A 23,352-nucleotide genomic window follows, 5' to 3' on the forward strand; every position below is an offset into this window, starting at 1 on the left:
AAGAGACAAGATCACTGAAACCTTTTAAATAAAAGGGGAAGAAATTCAAAACATTAACATTTCTTTTCCTTCCACAAAAAGTAAATGAGTAAGAGGAGAGTTACTATTACTACATTCACCTTCATTCACCAAATATTTCCTGCAATATCAGGCTTAATTCCAGATCCCTCTTACCTGGACATTCCATCCCAAAACATCTAGAACACAAACTCTGTGTTCAAAAATGAACACAGTGGCAAAAAATGAAAAAACAGGAATACAAAGTTGACAAAGTAAACACAAAAAATGCTGAATTATATATCAAGTGAATTTTGCTTCATTTCTACACAAATTTCCTACTCAGTTTTATATTGTGAATTTATAGATTATCCAGCTGATCTTTTTATGTTGCTTTGTTTTCCATTTATATATTCTAAATATATAACTATATATATATATAGAATATATTTATTGTGATTTAATTATCAATAAAGAACTCAGTACCTAGTAAGAGGTAGACTTACTAGACTATTTTGGTCACAAACACAATGCATATATGAACGACAGTCTACGGTATACCTTGTCTGATACGTGCAATGTGGTTCATGACCTCTAAGTTGGCTCTGCCATGTCATTCATATTCTCAAAATATTGGCATAATGTAGTAAACAAAGGCTGTGAACACACATCTGAATTGAAATTCTGCCTATAACATACACACAACCTTGGAGAAAATTATGTAACCTTTCTCTAGGTTGTGTTTTCTCTGAGGATAATTCCTAATAGAGTTCCAGTAAGAATGAAACAAGACTTCTGCTCCCAAATGGCAGACCAACACTTCCGGATGAAGGTAACCATATTAAAAAAGACATCTGCTTGAAAATGTTTGAGAGATAATAAGCAAAAGTGAAAAAAATGACTCAGCAGGATACAAGATAGCATGGAGACCCTGGGAAGTGAGTTTCATATTTAAGGTTGCTTGACTCCTGGGAGAATATCTTAGGAGTAGAGGTGGGCCTAAAGCAGACAGGCTCCCAAGGGAAAAGCAACTGAGCTTAGAATTATCTCAATCTCTGAAAACGGACCAAAATGATAATAGACTGCTAGTGTCTATCCCAGACAACAGACAGAAGCAAATGTAAACTCCATCTGGAGAAAGAGAACATCTTACACTTCAAATTATTTCTATAAATATGCATAAATAAAAAGTATGGTAAAAAAAAAAAACCCCAAATAAATTGGTACATGAAGAGGCAAGAGAATCAGAATGAAAGCCAAAAGAAACAAGAGACAATCAAAACAGACCAAAACGAACTCCAGACAGATTTCAATAAACTCTGATTGCTGCTCAAGGTAATAAAAGACAAAACTGAAAATTCCAACCGAGAACTGGACCTTTAAAAAAAAACTAAAAATACCAAACGGAAATTAATAATTCAAAGATGAATTTAATAGCAATTAGATACCACTGAACAGAGAGAGATTAATTGAAGGTAGCTGAAAGTATCTAGAATGAAGAAAGACAAAAATATGGCAAATAGAGAAAAGAGGGTAAGAGAGAATACGATAAGGACTAAGCGCATGTAAATAAGAGTGTAAGGAGGAGAAGAGGAAAAGAATGAGGCAGAAGCAGTATTTGATGAAATAATGGCTGACAATTTTAAAAAACTGAACAAAGACCACAAAATCAAAGCCTATGAAAACCAAACAGGATAAATTTCAAAAAATCCAAACATAGGCACATCACAGTAAAACTGCTGAAAACAAAATTCAAAGCAACCAAAAAGGAGGGTAAATGATGACTTTTCAAAGTAACAACAGTTAAAACTGATCGTTAACTTCTCAACAGAAATGATGGGACAGTGAAAGATGGCTTGGAAGTACTGCAAGAAAGAAATGGCCAACCTAGAAAATCATGTCCAGAAAAATATTTTTCAAGCATGAAGATGGAATATATTTTTAGGTAAAAATTAGATAATCTGTCACCAGCAGCTGTGCACTCGAAAATATTAAAGGAACTTCCTCAGATGAAAAATGATCCCAGGTGGAAGCCCTGAGTTGAAGATTAACAGAAAGGATAAATGAATTAAAGTCTAAATGAACACTGACTATATAAAATAATAATGCCATGAAAGACTTAATATACACAACAACAAAGGCATGTTAAGTTGGGAGAGAGAAAATGGAACTTAAGTGTTCTAAGATTCATGCACTGACCAAAAAGAGGGTACAAAATGTAAATTGCCATTTAGACACTGATATGTCAACTATGCATGTTGTAATCCCTAAATTAATTAATTTAAAAAATAAACAGAATCACTTAGAAAATAGTAAAAAATTGCAAAACTACCAAGTTAATGAGGAATAGAAAATGAAAATAAAAACAATAAATTTTTTTAAAAAAAGAAAGTAACAAAGAATAGTTGGATCAATAAAAAACAGTAAGATATAGACTCAAAAAGCAAGCATTGGATCATTCTCAATGGTGAAAAACTGAAACCATTTCCAATAAGATCAGGAACAAGACAAGGTTGCCCACTCTCACCACTATTATTCAACATAGTTTTGGAAGTTTTACCCACAGCAATCAGAGAAGAAAAAGAAATAAAAGGAATCCATATCGGAAAAGAAGAAGTAAAACTGTCACTATTTGCAGATGACATGACACTATACATAGAGAATCCTAAAGATGCTACCAGAGAACTACTAGAGCTAATCAATGAATTTGGTAAAGTAGCAGGATACAAAATTAATGCACAGAAATCTCTTGCATTCCTACACACTAATGATGAAAAATCTGAAAGAGAAATTAAGGAAATGATCTAGCTTAAGGAACTAAAAAGGGTTGTTTATAGATGTTGATTTCAATGTTATTTATAATAATGAAAATGGAAATAATCTAATTAGCCCAAAATATGTGAATAGTTAAGTAAATTATGATGTATTTTCAAAATAAAATAATCTATTAAAAAAAAAAAAAAAAGCAAGCATTGGACTTCCCTGGTGGTGTAGTGGTTAAGAATCCGCCTGCCAATGCAGGGGACACGGGTTCGATCCCTGGTCTGGGAAGATCCCACGTGCCACGGAGCAACTAAGCCTGTGTGCCACAACTACTGAGCCTGTGCGCTAGAGCCCATGAGCCACAACTACTGAGCCCATGTGCCACAACTACTGAAGCCCACGCGCCTAGAGCCCATACTCCACAACAAGAGAAGCCACCGCAATGAGAAGCCCGCACCCCGTGACAAAGAGTAGCCCCTGCAAGCCGCAACTAGAGAAAGCCTGCACATGGCAACGAAGACCCCCCAAAATAAATTAACTAATTTTTAAAAAGGCAAGCTTTTTTTCTTTTTTTGCGGTACGCAGGCCTCTCACTGTTGTGGCCCGTCCCGTTGCGGAGCACAGGCTCCGGATGCGCAGGCTCAGCGGCCATGGCCCACGGGCCTAGCTGCTCCGCGGCATGTGGGATCTTCCCGGACCGGGGCAAGAACCCGTGTTCCCTGCATCGGCAGGCGGACTCTCAACCACTGCGCCACCAGGGAAGCCCCAAGGCAAGCATTTTTGAAATACATAATAGCTAAACTTTTCAATTAAAAATTATTATCATTATTATTATTTTTTGCTGCATTGGGTCTTTGTTGCTGCATGCAGGCTTTATCAATAAAGAGAGAGAAAACTTAAAAGGAAACCAAAAACAAATTCTGCAGCTGAAAAGTACAGTAACTGAAGTGAAAATTTCACTACAGGTATTCAAAGGCAGATTTGAGAAGGTAGAAGAATTAGCAAACTTGAAGATAAGACAGTGGAAATGACAGAGTCTGAGGAACAGAAAGAAAAATGATTGAAGGAAAGTGAACAGAGCCTAAGGGACCTGAGATGCTATCAAGTGGACCAACATACACATTGTGGGAGTTCAAGGAGAAAAGAGGGAAAAGGGGGCAGAGATCATGTTTGAAGAATGGCTGAAAACTTCCCTAGGTTGATGAAAGACATGAATATAAGTATACAAGATGCTCAAGGAATTCCAAGTAAGATAAACTCAGAGACCCACACCAAGACACATTATTACAAACTTTCAAAGGACAAAGAAAAAGAGAATATTAAGAGCAGCGAGAGAAGAGCAAATCATTACATACAAGGGATCCTGAATAAGATGATGAGATTTCTCATCAGTAAGTTTGGAAGCCAGAAGGCAGTGGGCCAATGTTTTCAAAGTGCTAGAAGAAAGGAACTGTCAACGAAGAATCCTACATCTAGCAACTGTTCCTCAAAAGTGAGGGAGAAATTAAGACATTCTCAGATAGGAATTCCCTGCAGTCCAGTGGTTAGAACTCTGCACCTCCACTGCAGGGGGCACGGGTTCAATCCCTGGTCAGGGAACTAATAAGATCCTGCGTGCTACACAGTGCAGTGACATTCTCAGATAAACAAAAGCTAAGGGAGTTCATTACCACTACACCTGGCCCGGAAGAAATATTCATGGGAGTCCTACAAGGTAAAATGAAAGAACAAGACACAGTAACTTGAAGCCACATGGAAAAATAAATACCTCAACAAAGGTAAATACACAGGTAATTGTAAATGCTGGTATTATTGTAACAATGATTTATATCTATACTTGTACCTTTTGCTTTCTATATGGCTTAATAAACTATACACTTAAAGAAATAAAACAAAGCAATTATTAGTCTAAAAGAAAAGAAACATTTCTAATAAATAAAAGAAACCTTAGACACCATCTCTCCAAAACCATTTTCAGATTTCAAAGTACAGGTCCAGACTAAAGAAGCAACATTCAAAGTCACATAGTTAAACAATAAAAACCTAGTTCAGCTTTTTTACTTCATAAGATCTTAAGTTTAGACTTACAGAAATGTTGTATAGAATAAAATATAAAGTGCTCTGACAACAGAATTCTTCTGATGTTTCTGATAGTTTCGAAAACAAATATATCTATCACAACAATCTTTCCCCAAACCGTTTCCCAAAGTTTGCAAACAAAATATTTTCTCAAAAAACTTCCTGACCAAAAAATTAAGAAAGTAACATTTTCTATTCAATCATAAATTATTTCTCCCTAGCTTAGCAGGCAAATGTTGCCAAGGCTGATTAACTTCATAACAAAATATGCATTAAAATATGAAACAATTTGAGAAATACCTGAAGTAGAAGCAGCCATCTTCCTTGTCATTATCCTTTATTTTATTACAACTAAATATTTCTGCCTAGAAGGAAAAGTAGGAAAGAAGGGGGAGACGGAGAAATCACAAACATTAAACACAGTGTATTTACAATAAAAATTTATTTTTCCTTTCACCAAGTGTGAACCCAGATCACATCTGGATTGATAAATACACACAAACACACCCCTACATGTATATATCTTTACCATGCATGTATGACACAAAAGTGAGATTAGTTACGATGGAAAGATATACCATTAATTATTAAAGGGCACAAAACAGATCTTAAAGGTGGTGACATAATTTTAAGGTAAAAGCAGCTTGATGGGACTGATGGTATAAATTCAGGAAGCTAGTTACCTAAACAGATGACTAAACTGAACCATAAATCCTGAAAGATGTCATTAAATCAGGACCCCTGATATAGCTTGGTTTAGTTTCCAATTTGAGATTTATTTTAGATTGGCACTGTCTGGTATGGTAGCCAATAACTACATGTAACTACTGAGCACTTGAATTGTGACTGGTCCAAATAGAGGTGTTGTAAGCACAAAATACACACCAAATTTCAAAGACTTGGAAAGATACAAGAATGTAAAATATCATTATTAAATTTTAAAGTATTGAGTTCATGGTGAAATGGTAACTTTTTGTATATTAGTTTAAAACTATATTAAAATTAATTTTATTTCTTTTTATTTTTTAATGTGGCTACTAGCAGAATTCAGAATTTGAGTATCACGTGTGGCTGGTATTGTATTTCTATTGGACTGTGAGGCTTCGGACTCTCAAACTGTTCTCTCCACTCTACCCCCTTCTTTAATTTACTCTGTAGTCTATCAATCACATCTCCTTCTCTCACTTTCTGTATTATCTCTTAGTGGTATTTAGTTTTTTGCCTTGTGCTACTGTTCTTTAGACTTAATTCTGAAACATACTCTGAAGCATCTTTTAAAAATCCTAAGTGATGGAATGGGTTACTTTCTAGTTCTCCAGGATATACACACTGCATTTTTATATTAAATTACATTTAATTTTATGTTAAATGTAAGAGCTACTTTTAATTTCTAAAATGCTTTCTATGACTCACATTTGCTGGTGGTCGGTTCCCACTGTTTGACAGTTTCCACATTTTCATGGAAATACGTGCTGGATTAATATTTTTAATGATACTGTCATCTTCAGAAATAACAGTAATCATAAAATCTGTAATGATGAACATTAAAAAATTATTTTCTTTCTAGTTCAATTAGTGGATTTGGCTAAATAACTGTATGTCTTAAAGCATACATCTTGTTTAAGTGTTAATAATAAAATTCTAATGAAGAAATAAAACTATTCTTTAATTAGTCTTCCCCAACAATTTGTCTACAGAACTTAATCATAACAGGTAACTCTCCAGTGCTCAATCTCCCACAAAAATCTAATAAATACATCTTTGCTATTAATAATCCTTTGTCTTATTTTCACAGTCTGCCAAGCAAGACCAAAAAGGTTAGACTGTGTTATTTGTAGCACAAGGAACTATATTCAATATCCTGTGATACTATTGGGCATATACCCTGAGAAAACCATAATTCAAAAAGAGACAGGTACCACAATGTTCATTGCAGCACTATTTACAATAGCCAGGACATGGAAGCAACCCAAGTGTCCACTGACAGATGAACGGATAAAGAAGATGTGGCGTATATACAATGGAATATTACTCAGGTATAAAAAGAAACGGAATTGAGTTATTTGTAGTGAGGTAGATGGACCTAGAGTCTGTCATACAGAGTGAAGTAAGTCAGAAAGAGAAAAACAAATACTGTATGCTAACACATATATATGGAATCTTAAAAAAAAAAAAAAAAGGTTCTGATGAACCTAGGGGAAGGACAGGCATAAAGACGCAGACACAGAGAATGGACTTGAGGACACGGGGAAGGGGAAGGGTAAGCTGGGATGAAGTGAGAGAGTAGCACTGACATATATACACTACCAAATGTAAAATAGATAGCTAGTGGGAAGCAGCTGCATACCAAGAGGTCAGCTCTGTGCTTTGTGACCACCTAGAGGGGTGGGATAGGGAGGGTGGGAGGGAGGCACAAGAGGGAAGGGATATGGGGATATATGTATACGTATAGCTGATTTACTTTGTTATACAGCAGAAACTAATACAACATTGTAAAGCAATTATACTCCAATAAAGACGTTAAAAAAATATATCCTGTGATAAACCATCATGGAAAAGAACATGAAAAAGAATGTATTTATATGTATAACCGAGTCACTCTGCTGTACAGCAGTAATTATCACAACACTGTAATTCAACTATACTTCAATAAAAAATAAATTAAAAAAAAGGTTAGACTACAGATATTCAGCAATCTAGAATAGGCCAAATGGTTACAAACCTATATGCTTTATGTAGTCTGAGAATACAATGTTTACTTTCTTTTATGATTTTCAATAGCATACAGTAGCTAAACTATTATTACTTGTAATAGTCCCTTATATTTATCACCTGTAATATTCACTTGTCACCTATTACAGTGTTTTTTTTTTTTTTTTTTTTTTCAGTACGCGGGCCTCCCACCACTGTGGCCTCTCCCGCTGCGGAGCACAGGCTCCGGACGTGCAGGCTCAGCGGCCATGGCTCACGGGCCTAGCCGCTCTGCGGCATGTGGGATCTTCCCGGACCGGGGCACGAACCCGCGTCCCCTGCATCGGCAGGCGGACTCCCAACGACTGCGCCACCAGGGAAGCCCCACCTATTACAGTTTTTAATCACAGGAAATAGGTCTTATCTCCCTTAACAGATTTCAAAGGCTATAATTATTTAAAATTATTGTTAATATTTCAATCTTAAATATTTCTGGTCTGCTTCTTTCACTGCTTGTAACTATGAACAGGAATTCATCCTCTCAAGAAAACCAAAGTCTTCAAGAAAATTACCTATACAAAGCAAATACGATTTCCTATTGACTTGGCTCCTCCCATATTACACTGAAATCATTTGCTTACTTGATTATCTCCTACATTAGACTGAACTCATTGAAAACTGTCATGTTCATTACTGGAATTAGGAGTCTAGCATAGTGGATGGACATAGCAGGTGTTCAGTAAATGTTTGTTGTTCTGAAATATCTTTAATTGTAAATTATGATGTGATGCATTTCCATCCAAATTAAGCTGAACAGTCCTGGTTCTGTCTGGTTTAACAGTGCAACAAATTTAGAACATACCCCCACAGTTTTGCCATTTAGCAGTTCATACTTCTTTTGCAGAATCTCACAATTCAGCGAATGAACAAACACAAACTGATTATCTTAAGCTATCAGTTTATATATGAACTTTTAGTTCATTCTTGACCATTAAAGGAATGTAGGATATAGGGGAGACAGAAGACATAGCTAAGTCAAGTGTACTTTCTTATTTGAAAGGCCACAACATGCTTGCTTTTTTATCATGCTGAACACCCAGGATAAATAATTTATTCCACTAATGTAAGAGGTAAATTAATACTACAAATTTATTTTAAAACTGTGAATTACTCACCAGTGAAAATACCCCCTGCTAAAAAGGAAGCATCTTTGTCATATTTAACATTGAGACGAATGGGTTTTTCAGGGTCTGGAAGAATCATTAACTTAATTATGGGTCCTTCTATGGTATTCTTGTTATAAATGGCTTTAACCTGCATAATATGTTCTCCTCTAAAAAGAAAAAAGGGGAAGGGGGTTCAAACTTCATTAGTTATAACTAAAAATTCTGTGACAATTTATACAAAGTTTAACTCATTTAGGAAACCTCTCTACTCCTGTTCCATTCCAACTCCTGACTATCGCTAAATAGAAGGCTAGTTATTACTCTTAACTTAATCAAGTAATAACAAAAATCAACCTCTATAATACCAATAACTATCAAACTTTCAGTTCTTACCTAGGGGCATAAACACTGAACACTCCCAAATTAGCCCTGCCCCTTTCATCGGTTTTATGCTGTTGGTTTGAAGGAGTGAGCTAAAAACAAAACAAAACGGTTAATTAGAAAATTTTAGGAATCAAATTCTTTTCCTCTATTATTATTTAAAAAGCTACATTTGCACACAGTCTAAAATCTAAAGTTGTCTAATTTGAACTAGTTGAAATGATATAATACGTAATCACATAATCCAAAGGATAATAATCACTCATACTCAATTAAACTAGAATTTTGTGTATTTCAATTATTAAGTTGCAGAATTCAATGTTCAGTTTCAATAACGCTGATATATCAAGTGAAGGTTGGTCACACAAACACTGAAGGTATATTCCAAAACTGGGGGGTTGTGAGAGTCAGCGCAGGAAAAATAAACATAAACACACATACATAATTTCAAGTCAAGGCATAATACCATGTCCATCATTAGTTACTTCATCTTTCTCTTAATATTTACTCAGATGTGCTTCTTAAATCTTTGTTGAAATACTACTTTTGCATTGATAACCAAGCTTTTACTTTTAAGTGATTAAGAATCAGTGGCCACATTTCCTAATCATTGGTTAGAAGAGTCTTTCAGTCTTTTGCAGATGCTTCTCTAAAAAACTAGGATCATACTCTTATTACCAGTAGAAAATAATCACTATTTAACTCTCTTGGAAGCAAACATTAAGAACAAAAGTAAATGTGAAGACTGTAGAAGCAGGAAAATCAGACTCTCTCCTAAATCCTAATACCCAATTTCTGTTTAATGGAACCTGAAGATTAGGTAATTATGGTACATGCAGACCAAAAAAAAAAAAAAAGCAATAGTTGGTGAGACAAAAGTGAGAAAGAGTAATTGAACTGCTAGAATAAAACCCTATATTTGTACCTGTCTCATTTACCCTCCAATCCATCTTCTCTCAAACTTATCTTTCTCAAAGTCTTTCTTCCATCTGGGTCCTAAATCTGTTGCTAAGCCAGAGAAGTAAGCCTTCTATTTCAGGCTATATAGCAGCAATAGTGTAGTCTTTTTTTGACAGGCTAAGACCTCTGACCCTTTCCACTTTACTCTGAAAATAAGTTCATGTGGATCACAAGTCATTCTTGGCACTTTAATCTCCTGTATAGCTTTTATTTATTTATTTTCATTTATTGTCTTTTGGCCGCGCACATGGCATGCAAGATCTTAGTTCCCCGACAAGGGATTGAACCTGTGCCCCCTGCAGTGGAAGCACGTAGTCCCAACCACTGGACTGCCAGGGAATTCCCTCCTGTATAGCTTTTAAGATAAACTTGTTGAGTCCTACAAAATCCCCACTGGGATTCTTAATGAACTAATGGATTAATTTCAAGTGAACTGTGTATTTACATAATACCAACTTTTTGCATCCACTAAAATTATAAAATTTGTGGAGGGATACTCAAGCCTGGCTAAAGATAACTCCAAGAACTCGCTTCTGTGTTGCCTGGCAACAACCTGGCTGGGACAAATGAATTCCCTTCAACCAACAGGAGAGACTTGTGAAAATATAACTTTGCAAGGGACTGGCAGCTCCTTTCCTTTCCCCTTGCAGGAGGGCATAAACTTTGTGCCAGGCATCCAAAGTCCCCCCTACATCCTGGTTACCCCAATACTAATGTAAACACTTGGTACCTAATCTTGGACTTCCCGGTATCCAAGCACTATGTCTGTGCCCAAACATCACGAGGCCATGTTCATGTTTGCCGAATTCCCTAGAACACAAGTCAGTATAGGTCCAACAGCTATGCCCAGGCCCTGGTAGCTCTCCAAAAGGTAGGTGGAGTACAGCTACTCGCATGACTCTTTTCCCTCACCCTTAGGGCTTGTAAGTTTCCCCAATAATACCTGTTTCATAACCCATACTGCAGGTCATTGTATCTGCCATCATTCACCTGATGTCAGCATTATCTATTCTTAATCTGAAATCCAAATATTATTAATATTGTGTAATAAACACTCAGACATAACTGCAGAATGTTGCCCCTTGTTACACTGTTTGCAAGATATAAACTATACTTCCTCAAACTAACTATTAAAAATTTTAGGTTAACTTAAACTAAGCAATAATGAAGATTATATAAGACTATTTAAAAAAAAAAGAAATGTGACACCTAAAGACATGATCCTGAGGATGAAAGCCAGAATTTTAAGTAAGTGAAAATATTTAAGAATGTTTAAAACTTACCTTTAAATTGTTAGCTTTTATAAGATTTATTTTAACCTGTGGCACAAGTGCTGGATTATCCCACTGATCACAAAGTTGAACAATGAGAGGATTCTGTAGTTCTCTTCCGTTAATCACTGGAATGGACTAGAACAGATATAATAATTTTAAGAAGCACTAAAACATATAGGCCAAACAGTATGATTACTATTTAAGTGAAACAATCACTTAATGTATCTGTTTTATTTACAAATAGCTCCTTTCATCAATTAAAATAAACTTCTGAAAGTCAATCATGTTGTCACAAATGATCCTCTTCTTAGAGAAATGATTGAAAATTTGATAAACGGGAAAATATCATTTGACATTACTGGCTTCTAGAGCCAGTCAAGAATTCTAAAATTTACATATTAGAAGGACTTCCTTGGAAACAGAAGCTTATCTTAGGTTCTCATCTTTAGCACTGTCATCTACAGTTTAACTCCTCCATCAATTGTCAGCACTCTACCAGTCTACACGAAGCAATAATGCACAGCTTTCCAACTCTTGGTTAAACAGGACTAGTCACAGATAATCTACACCGTCTTGTTGGCTTAAGATGTTTCTTGCTTTTCCATTATTTCACGTAAGGCCTGTGTAACTCTGCGAATTTGTGTGCCAACCTATTAATACTGGATATATCAAAAGAAAACACATTGTCAAGCAAGAAACCTGTGAAAGTCCAATCCTCTGTGTCAGATTTTAAAAGTTAAAAAAAAAAAAGAAGATAGTAAAGATATAACTAGCGAAAAAGGAAAGCTGATTTATCATCTCTCTCCTACTAATAATGTTCCCTCCGCTTCCTCCACCCCTCACCTTACTTGAGGAAGTTGTTTACCAAATTACGTTAGGAGGTTGCTAAAAGTGGGAGAAAAATTAATAATGTGTTAGGGCTAGGACTTTTTAAAAAAAAGATACCCTTGAAGCTGGTTCAGTTTAAATGCTTGACTACCAAAAGATATTCATGGCTAGACTGTATTTTACCTGCAAAAATTTATAAAAAGCTTGAATATATAAAAAGTGCTGATGTTTCCAAATGTAAACACTACAGGGTCTTTATTCCTAATTACATAATTGTCTATCCATCAAATAGTAACTACTTTTAAAAATATCTTTCAGTAAATGACTTGTAGCAAAAGCTTTTAGTTGAACATTTTTCTGGGTAGTATATCCAAAATCAAATGTTCATGAATACAAATCTGCCCTTTTCCACTTTGCCACTTTTTAATACTGTCGTGTAATGTAATATTTCAGAACTTGTTTCCTATTTATAAAGAATGATAATACATCATAATGTTGCTGAAGATTAAATGAGAGAATATATGTGTATATTTAATACATTTTTTCTGTTTATCATGCTTAGGTGTTAAATCAGTTCCCCCTTTCTATTAAAGATCCTATAGGGGGACGGTAGGTCAAAAATTAAATTAGGAAATTCTAGGAAAACCACATATTCAATGACTACGTTTTCAAGCTCACCTACATATAATGTATCTCTTAACAGAATGAGAAATTCGTTTTAGGTTTCATTTTTAAAACTGTTGGATTTCAATGGTATTTGCAAATAAATCTTGTAATAAGTTTTTGAGTTAACAAGCTGTCATTATTTTTTATATTCCCCTCCTACAAAATCATATAAAAACATGAACATGTAAAGATTTTTTCCACCTCAAATGTATACAATTATTCCATGACACAGTCAACAAATCCTTTATTGACATCATTAGGCACAAAGAATGTATTGATTTATGCAATATATGTGCTTCCAGATAAAAAATAAGTACACTCGCCTTTCAGTGAAATCCTTCAGTCAACACAGTATTACAAAAAAAATTGTTTTTAAAGGACATTCATATACTAGTTTATCTGTTTTTTTAAACTCACAAATCAAAAAAGGGCAATCTCAAACTAGGGTGCAGTGTATGTAAGCTTTTCTTAGATGATCAGTTCCTTTACAGGATAATTTCATTTACTACCACGGTCATGTGAGATCATTTCCCATTAGAAAAAAATAAGCTTTCATACCAACAGATAAGGCCCTGCCACACCATAACTGAACACCAGAATGTGAACATTTTAAAATTAGAATTCTAAAAATTGAATGACAACTGAAAGGTAACAGATTTGACAGACATTTGCAAAATTAGTATTTAAGTATTAGTAATTAGTATTTAATTCAAAAAGAGTCATGTACCACAATGTTCGTTCCAGCTCTATTTACAATAGCCAGAACATGGAAGCAACCTACGTGTCCATCGACAGATGAATGGATAAAGATGTGGCACATATATACAATGGAATATTACTCAGCCATAAAAGGAAACGAAACTTAGTTATTTGTAGTGAGGTGGATGGACCTAGAGTCTGTCATACAGAGTGAAGTAAGTCAGAAAGAGAAAAACAAATACCGTATGCTAATTCATATACATGGAATCTAAAAAAAAGGTTCCGAAGAAGCTAGGGGCAGGACAGGAATAAAGAAGCAGACGTAGAGAGTGGACCTGAGGACATGGGGAGGGGGAAGAGTAAGCTGGGATGAAGTGAGAGAGTGGCATGGACTTATACATACTACCAAATGTAAAACAGATAGCTAGTGGGAAGCAGCCACACAGCACACGGAGATCAGCTCAGTGCTCTGTGACCACCTAAGGGGTGGGATAGGGAGGGTGGGAGGGAGACGCAAGAGGGAGGAGATACGGGGATATATATATACGTATAGCTGATTCACTTTGTTATAAAGCAGAAACTAACACACTATGGTAAAGCAATTATATTCCAATAAAGATGTTAAAAAAAAAAAAGATTTAACTATTTGCATAGGAAGGCAAACTGAAGTTTTTATGGATATAATGAATGACTTGATATCTGGTATGCTTTTAAAAATTCCAGCAAAAACATTTTTTTAATAAGTCAGTGAGAGAGAACAATGAAATAAAATTGGGCAAAAATCAGTAACTGTTGAAACTGGGGGTTTATTATACTTCTTTTACTTTTATGCATATTTTAAATTTTCTATTATAATAAAGTACTTATAATTTGAAGTATTACACTTTTTTAAACAAATGAGGGCACAGTGATGAATTAAATAATGAAGTATTAAAATTCATATTACTTTGTCCTTTTGTTACTGTTATTACTTCAACAACAAAATGTAAACATTTTGAAGCAATAAGTCATGTGATATTAAATTCTGTCAATCAAAGCAGGAAGGTACTTACCTCCTTTAACTCTGGCCAGTCTACAAGGAGAAGTTTGGCTGGTGGCCCAGAAATTAGCTGCACTCGAATAAAGTCAGAAAACTCACGCCAAGTAAAACAAAGATCCTTATTTCCAGGGGGACCTGGAATAAATTTGATGCCTCTCACACTTATACTTTGTGTATTTTCCTAATGAGGAAAAGCACATTGAAAAGAAAAAGGGAGATAATGTTTGGTTTCCAGAAAAATGAAAGAAAATGTTGTCACCACCCACGTGCATACAGATGTGTTTCTGGTATAACAACAGCAAGTAACTTACACATATGCCAATACTGGAGTTCCTTGAATTTCATCTCCTTGAGAGGAGAAACTGAAATTCTTTTTTGTGAGGGAGAAATCTAGAAGGTTCAAGCTATGTCCTTTTTCCTGATATTTTCCTAATTTCCCTCTTATTTACACTTGCATTGTCTCCTTTCTATTCCCCAAGTAGCCATGTACGTGCTTGTCCAACACCCTTTGCACTCGCTCCTTCCCTGTGATTGCAACATTTTACCTACATGGCTTTTCTTCAGGTTTTTGCTCACAGAATACCTTAACCAGAGGGGTTTTCTGTGACTACCCTATATGATGGTACCCTATTCCCACAGCCCACTTTAATTTTCTTCCTGCCACTCATTTCCTACCCGTTATATGCTCTCCCATTACAAGGTAATCTCTGGGAAGGCAGGGGCTTTGACTTGTCACAACCGCATCGCTGGTACTTAGAATGCCTAACATCTGTCAATGGGAATCAATGACACTAGCCTATAATCTTTGCCAAGTGACTGAAGTAGATAAACTGATTCCATACTGGCATGAGCACTGTAGTATTCGCATTTTAATAGTGACCCTTAATGATTTCATCATCTTAAATTTCCATTAAGTACAAATATATTCCAGCAGATTTAAAAAATCAGTTAAAATGTCATGTTTTATGATCTGAAACAACTGTTTGTAGAACATTTTCTGTAAAAAGACATTGCAAAACAATAAAAATTAATCTCCCCCAAAAGCCCACTGAGTGCAGGGGAGTTTTTTCATTATTTGGAAAACAAATTAAGCATTCATTAGTACAACATATTGAGAAGTTCAAAATATGTGAAGTCTATAGAATCCCACATTTAATAGTGAAACACCAAATGCCCTTTTTTTTTTTTTTTTTTTTTTTTGCGGTACGTGGGCCTCTCACTGTTGTGGCCTCTCCCGTTGTGGAGGACAGGCTCCGGACGCGCAGGCTCAGCGGCCATGGCTCACGGGCCTAGCCGCTCCACGGCATGTGGGATCTTCCCGGACTGGGGCACGAACCTATGTCCCCTGCATTGGCAGGCAGACTCTAAACCACTGTGCCACCAGGGAAGCCCCCAAATGCCCTTTTGAAGAGGTGATGTCTTAAGTAATCTTGAAAGTTATTCTGGTTTTACCTCCTATCTTAAAAATAAAATTTGCATGCGCATTAACAAATTGTAGATGAGTATAAATAGAATTAAACACAAAATTCTGAAAGGCACTCTCTACGGTCTAATGTTGATATTATCAAGGGAATGTACTTCAGAAGAGCAGTACATTTTATGAGGATGTGGAGATGATTTTAAGAAACAATGGCATATTAAAACCAGTTTTTTATTTATTTTTTTTGCGGTATGCGGCTCTCTCACTGTTGTGGCCTCTCCCATTGCGGAACACAGGCTCCGGACGCTCAGGCTCAGTGGCCATGGCTCAGGGGCCCAGCCGCTCCGCGGCATGTGGGATCTTCCTGGATCGGGACACGAACCCATGTCCCCTGCATCGGCAGGCGGACTCTCAACCACTGCGCCACCAGGGAAGCCCCAAACCTGATCTTTCACAGTAAACAAAAGACCATTAAAAGTTCCTCAGCAGTGCTAAGATATAGTGAAAGTGGTGTTCTGAAAACTAGAAAATAATAGCCCAGCAGATTAGTGGAAACAGAAATTCTAGGTGGGAGGGGCAATAAGGAGGCTATTATGATCACTCTGTCGGGTAAAAGGTATAATGGAGGCTCCAAAAGGAAGAACAGTTTTAAAAACAATTAAATGCCCTAAATGGATTCAACTTTACTTGGGCCTTAGAATTCCTTCTTTTTGACCTACTCGAGCCTGGTAGGTTCCTTGAAGGCTCAACTCCAACATCTTTTCTCGAAAACTGCCTTTAATCTCTCCAAGAAGAATACATTGTGTTTCCTTGCTTGTTTTAAACTGAAATAATTCCACCAGGGTTCTTATTTTTCAAGCTAATCTCAATTAGCTGCACAGCTGCAAACTTTCACCACTGGTTTTCTCCCAGGCATTCTATTTAATGCAAGGACTGAGCACCAAGAAATTTTACTCCAATAGCTACATGAAAAACTATCTTTATATTCATATCAAAATATTTAAGGATGAAATGATATGATGTATGGAATTTGCTTCAAAGTGATAGATAAGGAGGAAGTGATGAATGTTGAAGCTGACTGATGGGATCATGGGAATTACTTATACTATTTATTCTATCTTTGCATATGTTCAAAATTTTTCATTATAAAACTTATTTTAATGCCTTTTATAATTTCTCATTGTAAACACTGAAATCAAATCTCTCTTATTTTTGTTTTTCCCCCAACTTTTTGTTATATATAAACTGAACAGAATAAGCCAACTGTTATGGAAAACAGCCATACCTGAAAAGTAGTTTGCAAATGTGAGCTATCAAGTCCAATCCCAGCAATTCCCAAGGCAGACAGAGAACTTGGTGAAAATGCTTGAATCTGATTTCCATATTGATCTGTAACTATTATAACTATAAAAGGGGGAGGAAGTTTAATTTTAAAGCATCAATAAAATATACAAATATCCATAAACACACTTATATACTTAATTAAAATTATACTTAGAAACTCATTCTAACTTTGTTCTTGTGTATTTTTTTGGTAAAAAGTAATTATAATCACTTCTTTAATAATCACTATAAACATAATAAGAATACACATAAGTACACTTATATTTACATATTTAACATGATGCTGATGTTAATCAAGTTTTTTACCATGAACATTTGAAGAAAATAATTTAGTATTATGTAATATTCTAGATATAAGAAAAATACAGGATACATATGAACCCACTAATATATTTACTTTTCATTCTTAACATTAACTATTATCATTTCTAACAAAAGTCAACATTCTTTTCAACAAACTATTTTTGCCAAACTGATTTCACAGTTAGGTCAGCATACGCAAAGACAAGGAAAATGCTTCAATCTTTCCAACAATGGAATTTAAACCATAGACTGTATATAAATCCCAAGTTTTCCTTTCAGATTATGTATGCCAAAACATGAACGTAAGGAAATATTATAGAAGTGTTTTAAAGAAAGAAAGCAGGCCATACTAACCTATTTCCCCTTGAAGCTCTTGGCCCATCTGTACTGTTTTTCCTCCTTTTAATTCACATTTTAGATGTTTAGGTTCATCAGGAAGTGGTCTGCAATTGATTAACAAGTTAAAGGCCTTACTTGCACCATTAATTGTAGAAAAAAATTAGTTTAAATATGCTAAAGAGTAATAAATACAACACTCATTTTCTAAAACTTAAATAAAGTAACACCCCTCTAAATACCTCCATTTATATAACGTAACTATTAACCCAAAAGGAAACAGAGAACATATAGCTTGCAAAGAGAGTAGAGAATACTGACAAAAACAACAACAACAACAAAAACACATGTGTTAGATCACAGTTATCTATGCTGGATTAAAAGGAACTTATGCCATGAGAGCACTGAGAAAGAAAACAGATGGGTCTGTAAAAATGACTCATCAAGAGATCTGTCTCTGGCTGAAGAGTTGTACGTCTTACAATTTTATCTCAAACATGGAGCTATTCTAAGTGTTGGAATAGTATGGAAATGGGTAGAGGAATTAAAGTGAAAAAGGTTATTAAAAAAGAGGCAGCTGAGGAACTGACAGGCCAGGGTGAGGACAGGTTTTCAATATAGTTACTTAAATCTTCCCCTTTTCTATCAGGTGGACTCAGCTTTGAAAATCATCATTAACCAATGAAAACATTCTTCCTTCTGAACAACACACTGATCACACTGTATCTTTTGGACTTTTCATGTCTGTCATTCTGCATGAGTTTTCACTGTTGCTTGTCCTAGGAGGGCTTTCCTTTATCAAAAGTTCTAGTTCTGACAGATACTAGAGGGTCAGTTAAGCAGAAGCTTGTAACGATATTAAGAATTAATCACTATTTTCAGTGAAGCTTTATTCCGAAGACAACCTATTTCCAAAAAATTGTGAAAATTTCTATATTAAAAAACAACTTTGGCATGTGTGCTTTGGAGAAAAGCACTTTTGTCGCCATATGCTGAATCCTGAAATACCTCAAAATATAATATGCCCACAAACCTTACTGTAAATGCACTTTCCAAAGACACATGATCATCTTGGAATGAAACCTGGCAATAGCGCATATCTTTTACAGATGTTGGTACTTGTACATCAGGAAGCAGACCCTGTAGTAAGTGCTCTTTGTTAATCTCAGGAGTCCAATTAACCTAGAAGAAAAATTATATATTTAAGAATAATATAAAGCTTAATCTAATGCCGTCCAACTGCCACTTATCTTACCAAAGACTCTTAAAATTATAACCCATCCTCCCCACCTCTAAGGAAAAAGAAAAGCCCCTTATGACCAGAAATGATGGTCGTTCATATATTACTATAATAAAAAAGTATCTTCCTCATTGTCTTTCCTGATAATGTTGCCACCATATCTTTCAATGCAATAAAATAAATATTCCTAAGTCATTTCTTTAGCTTTTGCCACAAGATTATCACTGTGGTCATTATAGTTTTAAAAAAACCATGTTGATCAAATCATGTGATCAGTTCTGAGAAGTAACAGTCAATCTTTTTTTTTGAAAAGAATCTTATTAATACAGGTTTTAAATGAGATCTAAGTGGACCTGATTCAGCAAGGTGAGAAAACAAGTTAAATCCACTAATGTAATTACCATCCTGGCCACATCTTGATCTTAATCCACTCTGGAATGTTTTCAGCTCTAATTTTAACTTTACATCTCTTAAATTCCATATTTTGTTACCTGATCCATTTTTTAAGTTGATTACCCTAAGCTATCCTTTTAAACTTCCAATCCTTTCTATTTAAGAATTTTTACCTCAACTTTATGCTTTTAGCCTTCTATAGTTGTGATTCTTAAATCACTGATATTCTAATATTTTTTTTTTTTTTTTGCTATATGCGGGCCTCTCAGTGTTGTGGCCTCTCCTGTTGTGGAGCACGGGCTCTGGACGCGCAGGCTCAGCGGCCATGGCTCACGGGCCCAGCCGCTCCACGGCATGTGGGATCTTCCCAGACCAGGGCACGAACCCGTGTCCCCTGCATCGGCAGGCGGACTCCCAACCACTGCGCCACCAGGGAAGCCCTGATATTCTAATATTTTAATCCTAGTTTATGCTGTTCTTTCTTAGTTACCTTTTTTTTAAAAAATAAATTTATTTGTTTATTTTTGGCTGCGTTGGGTCTTCATTGCTGCGCGCGGGCTTTTCTCTAGTTGTGGCGAGCGGGGGCTACTCTTCGTTGTGGTGCACAGGCTTCTTGTTGTGGTGGCTTCTCTTGTTGCGGAGCATGGGCGTTATGCGCGCGGGCTTCAGTAGTTGTCAATCGCGGGCTCTAGTGCGCAGGCTCAGCAGTTGTGGCACACAGGCTTAGCTGCTCCGCGGCATATGGGATCTTCCAGGACCAAGGCTCGAACCCATGTCCCCTGCACTGGCAGGCGGATTCTTAACGACTGCACCACCAGGGAAGTCCTCTTAGTTACCTTTTTATCTTTTTAAACCGTCTTTTTATTCTTTATCATACCTTTTTTTCCTTTTTTTAAAATAATGGAAGCAGCAAGCAGGAGTTACACAAAAAGGCTTTCTTCTCTCACCCTAGTTGTGCTCTCTCTTCAATGAATTCCTAGGTCAGTTTGGGTTGACTTTCCTCAATACTGGCGAATTCTCTAAAGACTACAAAACCACTTTAAGCATATACATTTAATAAAAGTATTTAATATCCTTTATTATCAATAGAAGTGCATGTTTTAAAATCTTTGGAACCCAAGAAATATATAACTACTAGAATTGAGGCAAAATGTGTCAAAAGCTGGCCATGAGCTTAGAGAATGGCAAAAAGAAGGTTATATACAGAAAAAGGCTCTGAAGTCAATGTTTCTCCTTACCCTTAACATGAAAGTAAACTGTGGAAACATTACGAGAAAGCAAGGAATCAGTTCAGAACCTAGGTTGCTGGTACCACTTTTAAACTACTTGCCTTCAAATCTGCTGACACAGATAAAAATGGCTTGCCTCCCTTCTAAGCAGGATAAGGATTATTTATCTCGAAATCCTCCCTTCCCTCGTTATGGAGAGGTAAATAAACTGGCTGGAGCAAGGGTTATTCCAAATAATATTTTGAAAATAATGTCAGCTGAATCCTGGTAAACAATTCTTTTAAAATATCAGATCCTATATTTGGAGACTCAGGATGGCTACAGAATACAGCAGTGCAAAAGAGCAGAATTCCCTGGTGGTCCAGTGGTTAGGACACTTTCACTGCCGAGTGCCTAGGTTCGATCCCTGGTCGAGGAACTAAGATCCCACGAGACACATGGCATGGCCAAAAATAAATAAATAAATAAAATTAATTAATTAATTAATTTAAAAAATCTAACCATTTTGATTTGGTTCTCTGTTAAGTGAGCTGTTAACGTTTCAACATATAGATTTACCCTATCAAGATACAAATGATACATTTAGATAGCAGGTCTATATGAGGACCATCTGAAGCTACTGAGAACTGACAAAAGCATTGTCTAAGGATCACACTTTTAGAGATTGCTATACCAATTTCAAATGGCCAAATCAGGAGTCTGTAGTTAACAATACTGTTTTAGCATTTTCCTTTAACACACTTTTTATTTAGTGTCTTCAGAATAGCTACAAAAACACTGCTTTGCTTGGGGACTTCCCTGGTGGCACAGTAGTTAAGAATCTACCTGCCAATGCAGGGGACACAGGTTCGATCCCTGGTCCAGGAAGATCCCAAATGACACAGAGAAACTAAGCCCGTGCGCCACAACTACTGAGCCTGCGCTCTAGAGCCTGCAAGCCATGACTACTGAAGCCCGTGCTCTGCAATGAAGACAAGCCACCACAATGAGAAGCCCGTGCACCACAACAAAGAGTAGCCCCCGCTCACCGCAACCAGAGAAAGCCCATGTGCAGCAGCGAAGACCCAACACAGCCATAAATAAATAAATAAATAAATAAAATTTAAAAAAAAAAAAAAAAAACAAGACAAACACTGCTTTGGTCAAGTGGTGATCTTGATTGTGAGTATAGAAATACAGTTCATCAGGACTGGAATTTTGTTTAGGTGTCAAAATCATTTTTCTAAGCATGAATTTGTCACACATGAATCATTCAAGATTTCAATCTAGTGCATGAAAAAATACCTTATTTAGCCCGGGATTTTATATAACAGTACTATTTTTCTTTGATAAGCTTCTTCTTAGAGGATAGCCTATAAAACCTGTGCAGTGTCTTCCAAGCAAAAAAGTGAACAGAATTCTTGCAAATAAACAATCTGTTTGAGATACTTACTTTAATTTTCTCTGCTAAAGCTGATGTTATATGGATTTCTCTTTCTCCTTCATCATACATTTGAAAAATAAGGTTATGCATAATATCTCCTGCTATCCAATTAACCTCATCCTGATGTTTGATCTGGATTGCCTTTTGTCCTTCTACACTGAATATCTGTAATCTTGCAACATGGCTACTGGGAAGCAACTTAATAGTCTTCTCCACAGGTGCCACATCTTTACAACTCTAGGAAGAGAGGAAAACACAAATATATACTGAATGACATCTGTACTGAAAACACAGTTTTTGGCTTTAATGGTGAATCTTCCATATTGCTTAAGAATTTATTTCCAGTATTATGGGAGATCATCTTATATACTGTTAACATTCATAGATTTTCTCATTAAGAGGATTCTACAGTATTAATAATTCCATATTTTATACCATCAAGTTATAAATAATGACAGTGGCCACATTCTTAGAACCAAAAACTAGCATATTTGGACTTAAAAGAACTTCCTTCCCCTTTATTTGTAAATTTACTTAAAAGTGTTGCAAACCTGTGAAATTTTAATCATATGACACAGATTTGGTGACCAGCATTTATTAATAAAAATAAAGGTGTAACAAATTAAAAATTTTCCATAAATTAAAGATAAATATTGCCATAAAATATATTATTTAATGAGCTTCTAGAGCTTTTTCAATTCATTTTACATTGGAGTGAGTGGACAGAGTTGCTTGTAGCTAGATGAGGACTCTAGATGCCCCTAAAGGTTGAGCTGGCATATTTATAATTTGTTATGGGCACATCAGCATTCCAAAGATCAGTAAAGATGAGCTGGCATCATTTTACTGAAGTCCATTCACATGAACAATGACATATTCAAAATTCCTACCTCACAGAGTATCAGGCAAATAATCCATCCCTTATTATAAGCACATCTTATTTGCCTGGCTCAAACTTAAGAGTCACTGTTTTTGGATAATATGTTCTAACTGCAGGTTACAAGATATACCTTGGTCTTTGTCTTAACTGACCAGGACTCTTGGTGTTCTGCCTGTTGCTGCTCTGCAGTATTTACATAATTATATGTAAATGCTCTCCTGCTCTCAAGCCCAGATTTCTC

At 35.8% G+C, this 23,352-nt stretch overlaps 1 protein-coding gene across 1 annotated transcript in view; it reads right to left on the bottom strand.

The window, feature by feature from the left end:
- SMCHD1 (structural maintenance of chromosomes flexible hinge domain containing 1) overlaps window positions 1-23,352 on the bottom strand; it is a gene marked incomplete at both ends in the record, with an annotated part of 126,481 nt that overhangs the window by 30,391 nt on the left and 72,738 nt on the right. Inside the window, 10 exons of the mRNA XM_079717929.1 lie at window positions 5,140-5,204; window positions 6,253-6,368; window positions 8,706-8,863; window positions 9,090-9,169; window positions 11,321-11,446; window positions 14,557-14,724; window positions 17,249-17,367; window positions 17,965-18,053; window positions 18,980-19,128; window positions 22,241-22,468. Of these exons, the coding sequence (XP_079574055.1) occupies window positions 5,140-5,204; window positions 6,253-6,368; window positions 8,706-8,863; window positions 9,090-9,169; window positions 11,321-11,446; window positions 14,557-14,724; window positions 17,249-17,367; window positions 17,965-18,053; window positions 18,980-19,128; window positions 22,241-22,468 (1,298 nt within the window). The remainder of the gene's footprint in view (window positions 1-5,139; window positions 5,205-6,252; window positions 6,369-8,705; window positions 8,864-9,089; window positions 9,170-11,320; window positions 11,447-14,556; window positions 14,725-17,248; window positions 17,368-17,964; window positions 18,054-18,979; window positions 19,129-22,240; window positions 22,469-23,352) is intronic.

Source organism: Hyperoodon ampullatus, assembly GCF_949752795.1.
Source record: "Hyperoodon ampullatus genome assembly, chromosome: 13".
NCBI classification, from domain to species: Eukaryota; Metazoa; Chordata; class Mammalia; order Artiodactyla; family Ziphiidae; genus Hyperoodon; species Hyperoodon ampullatus.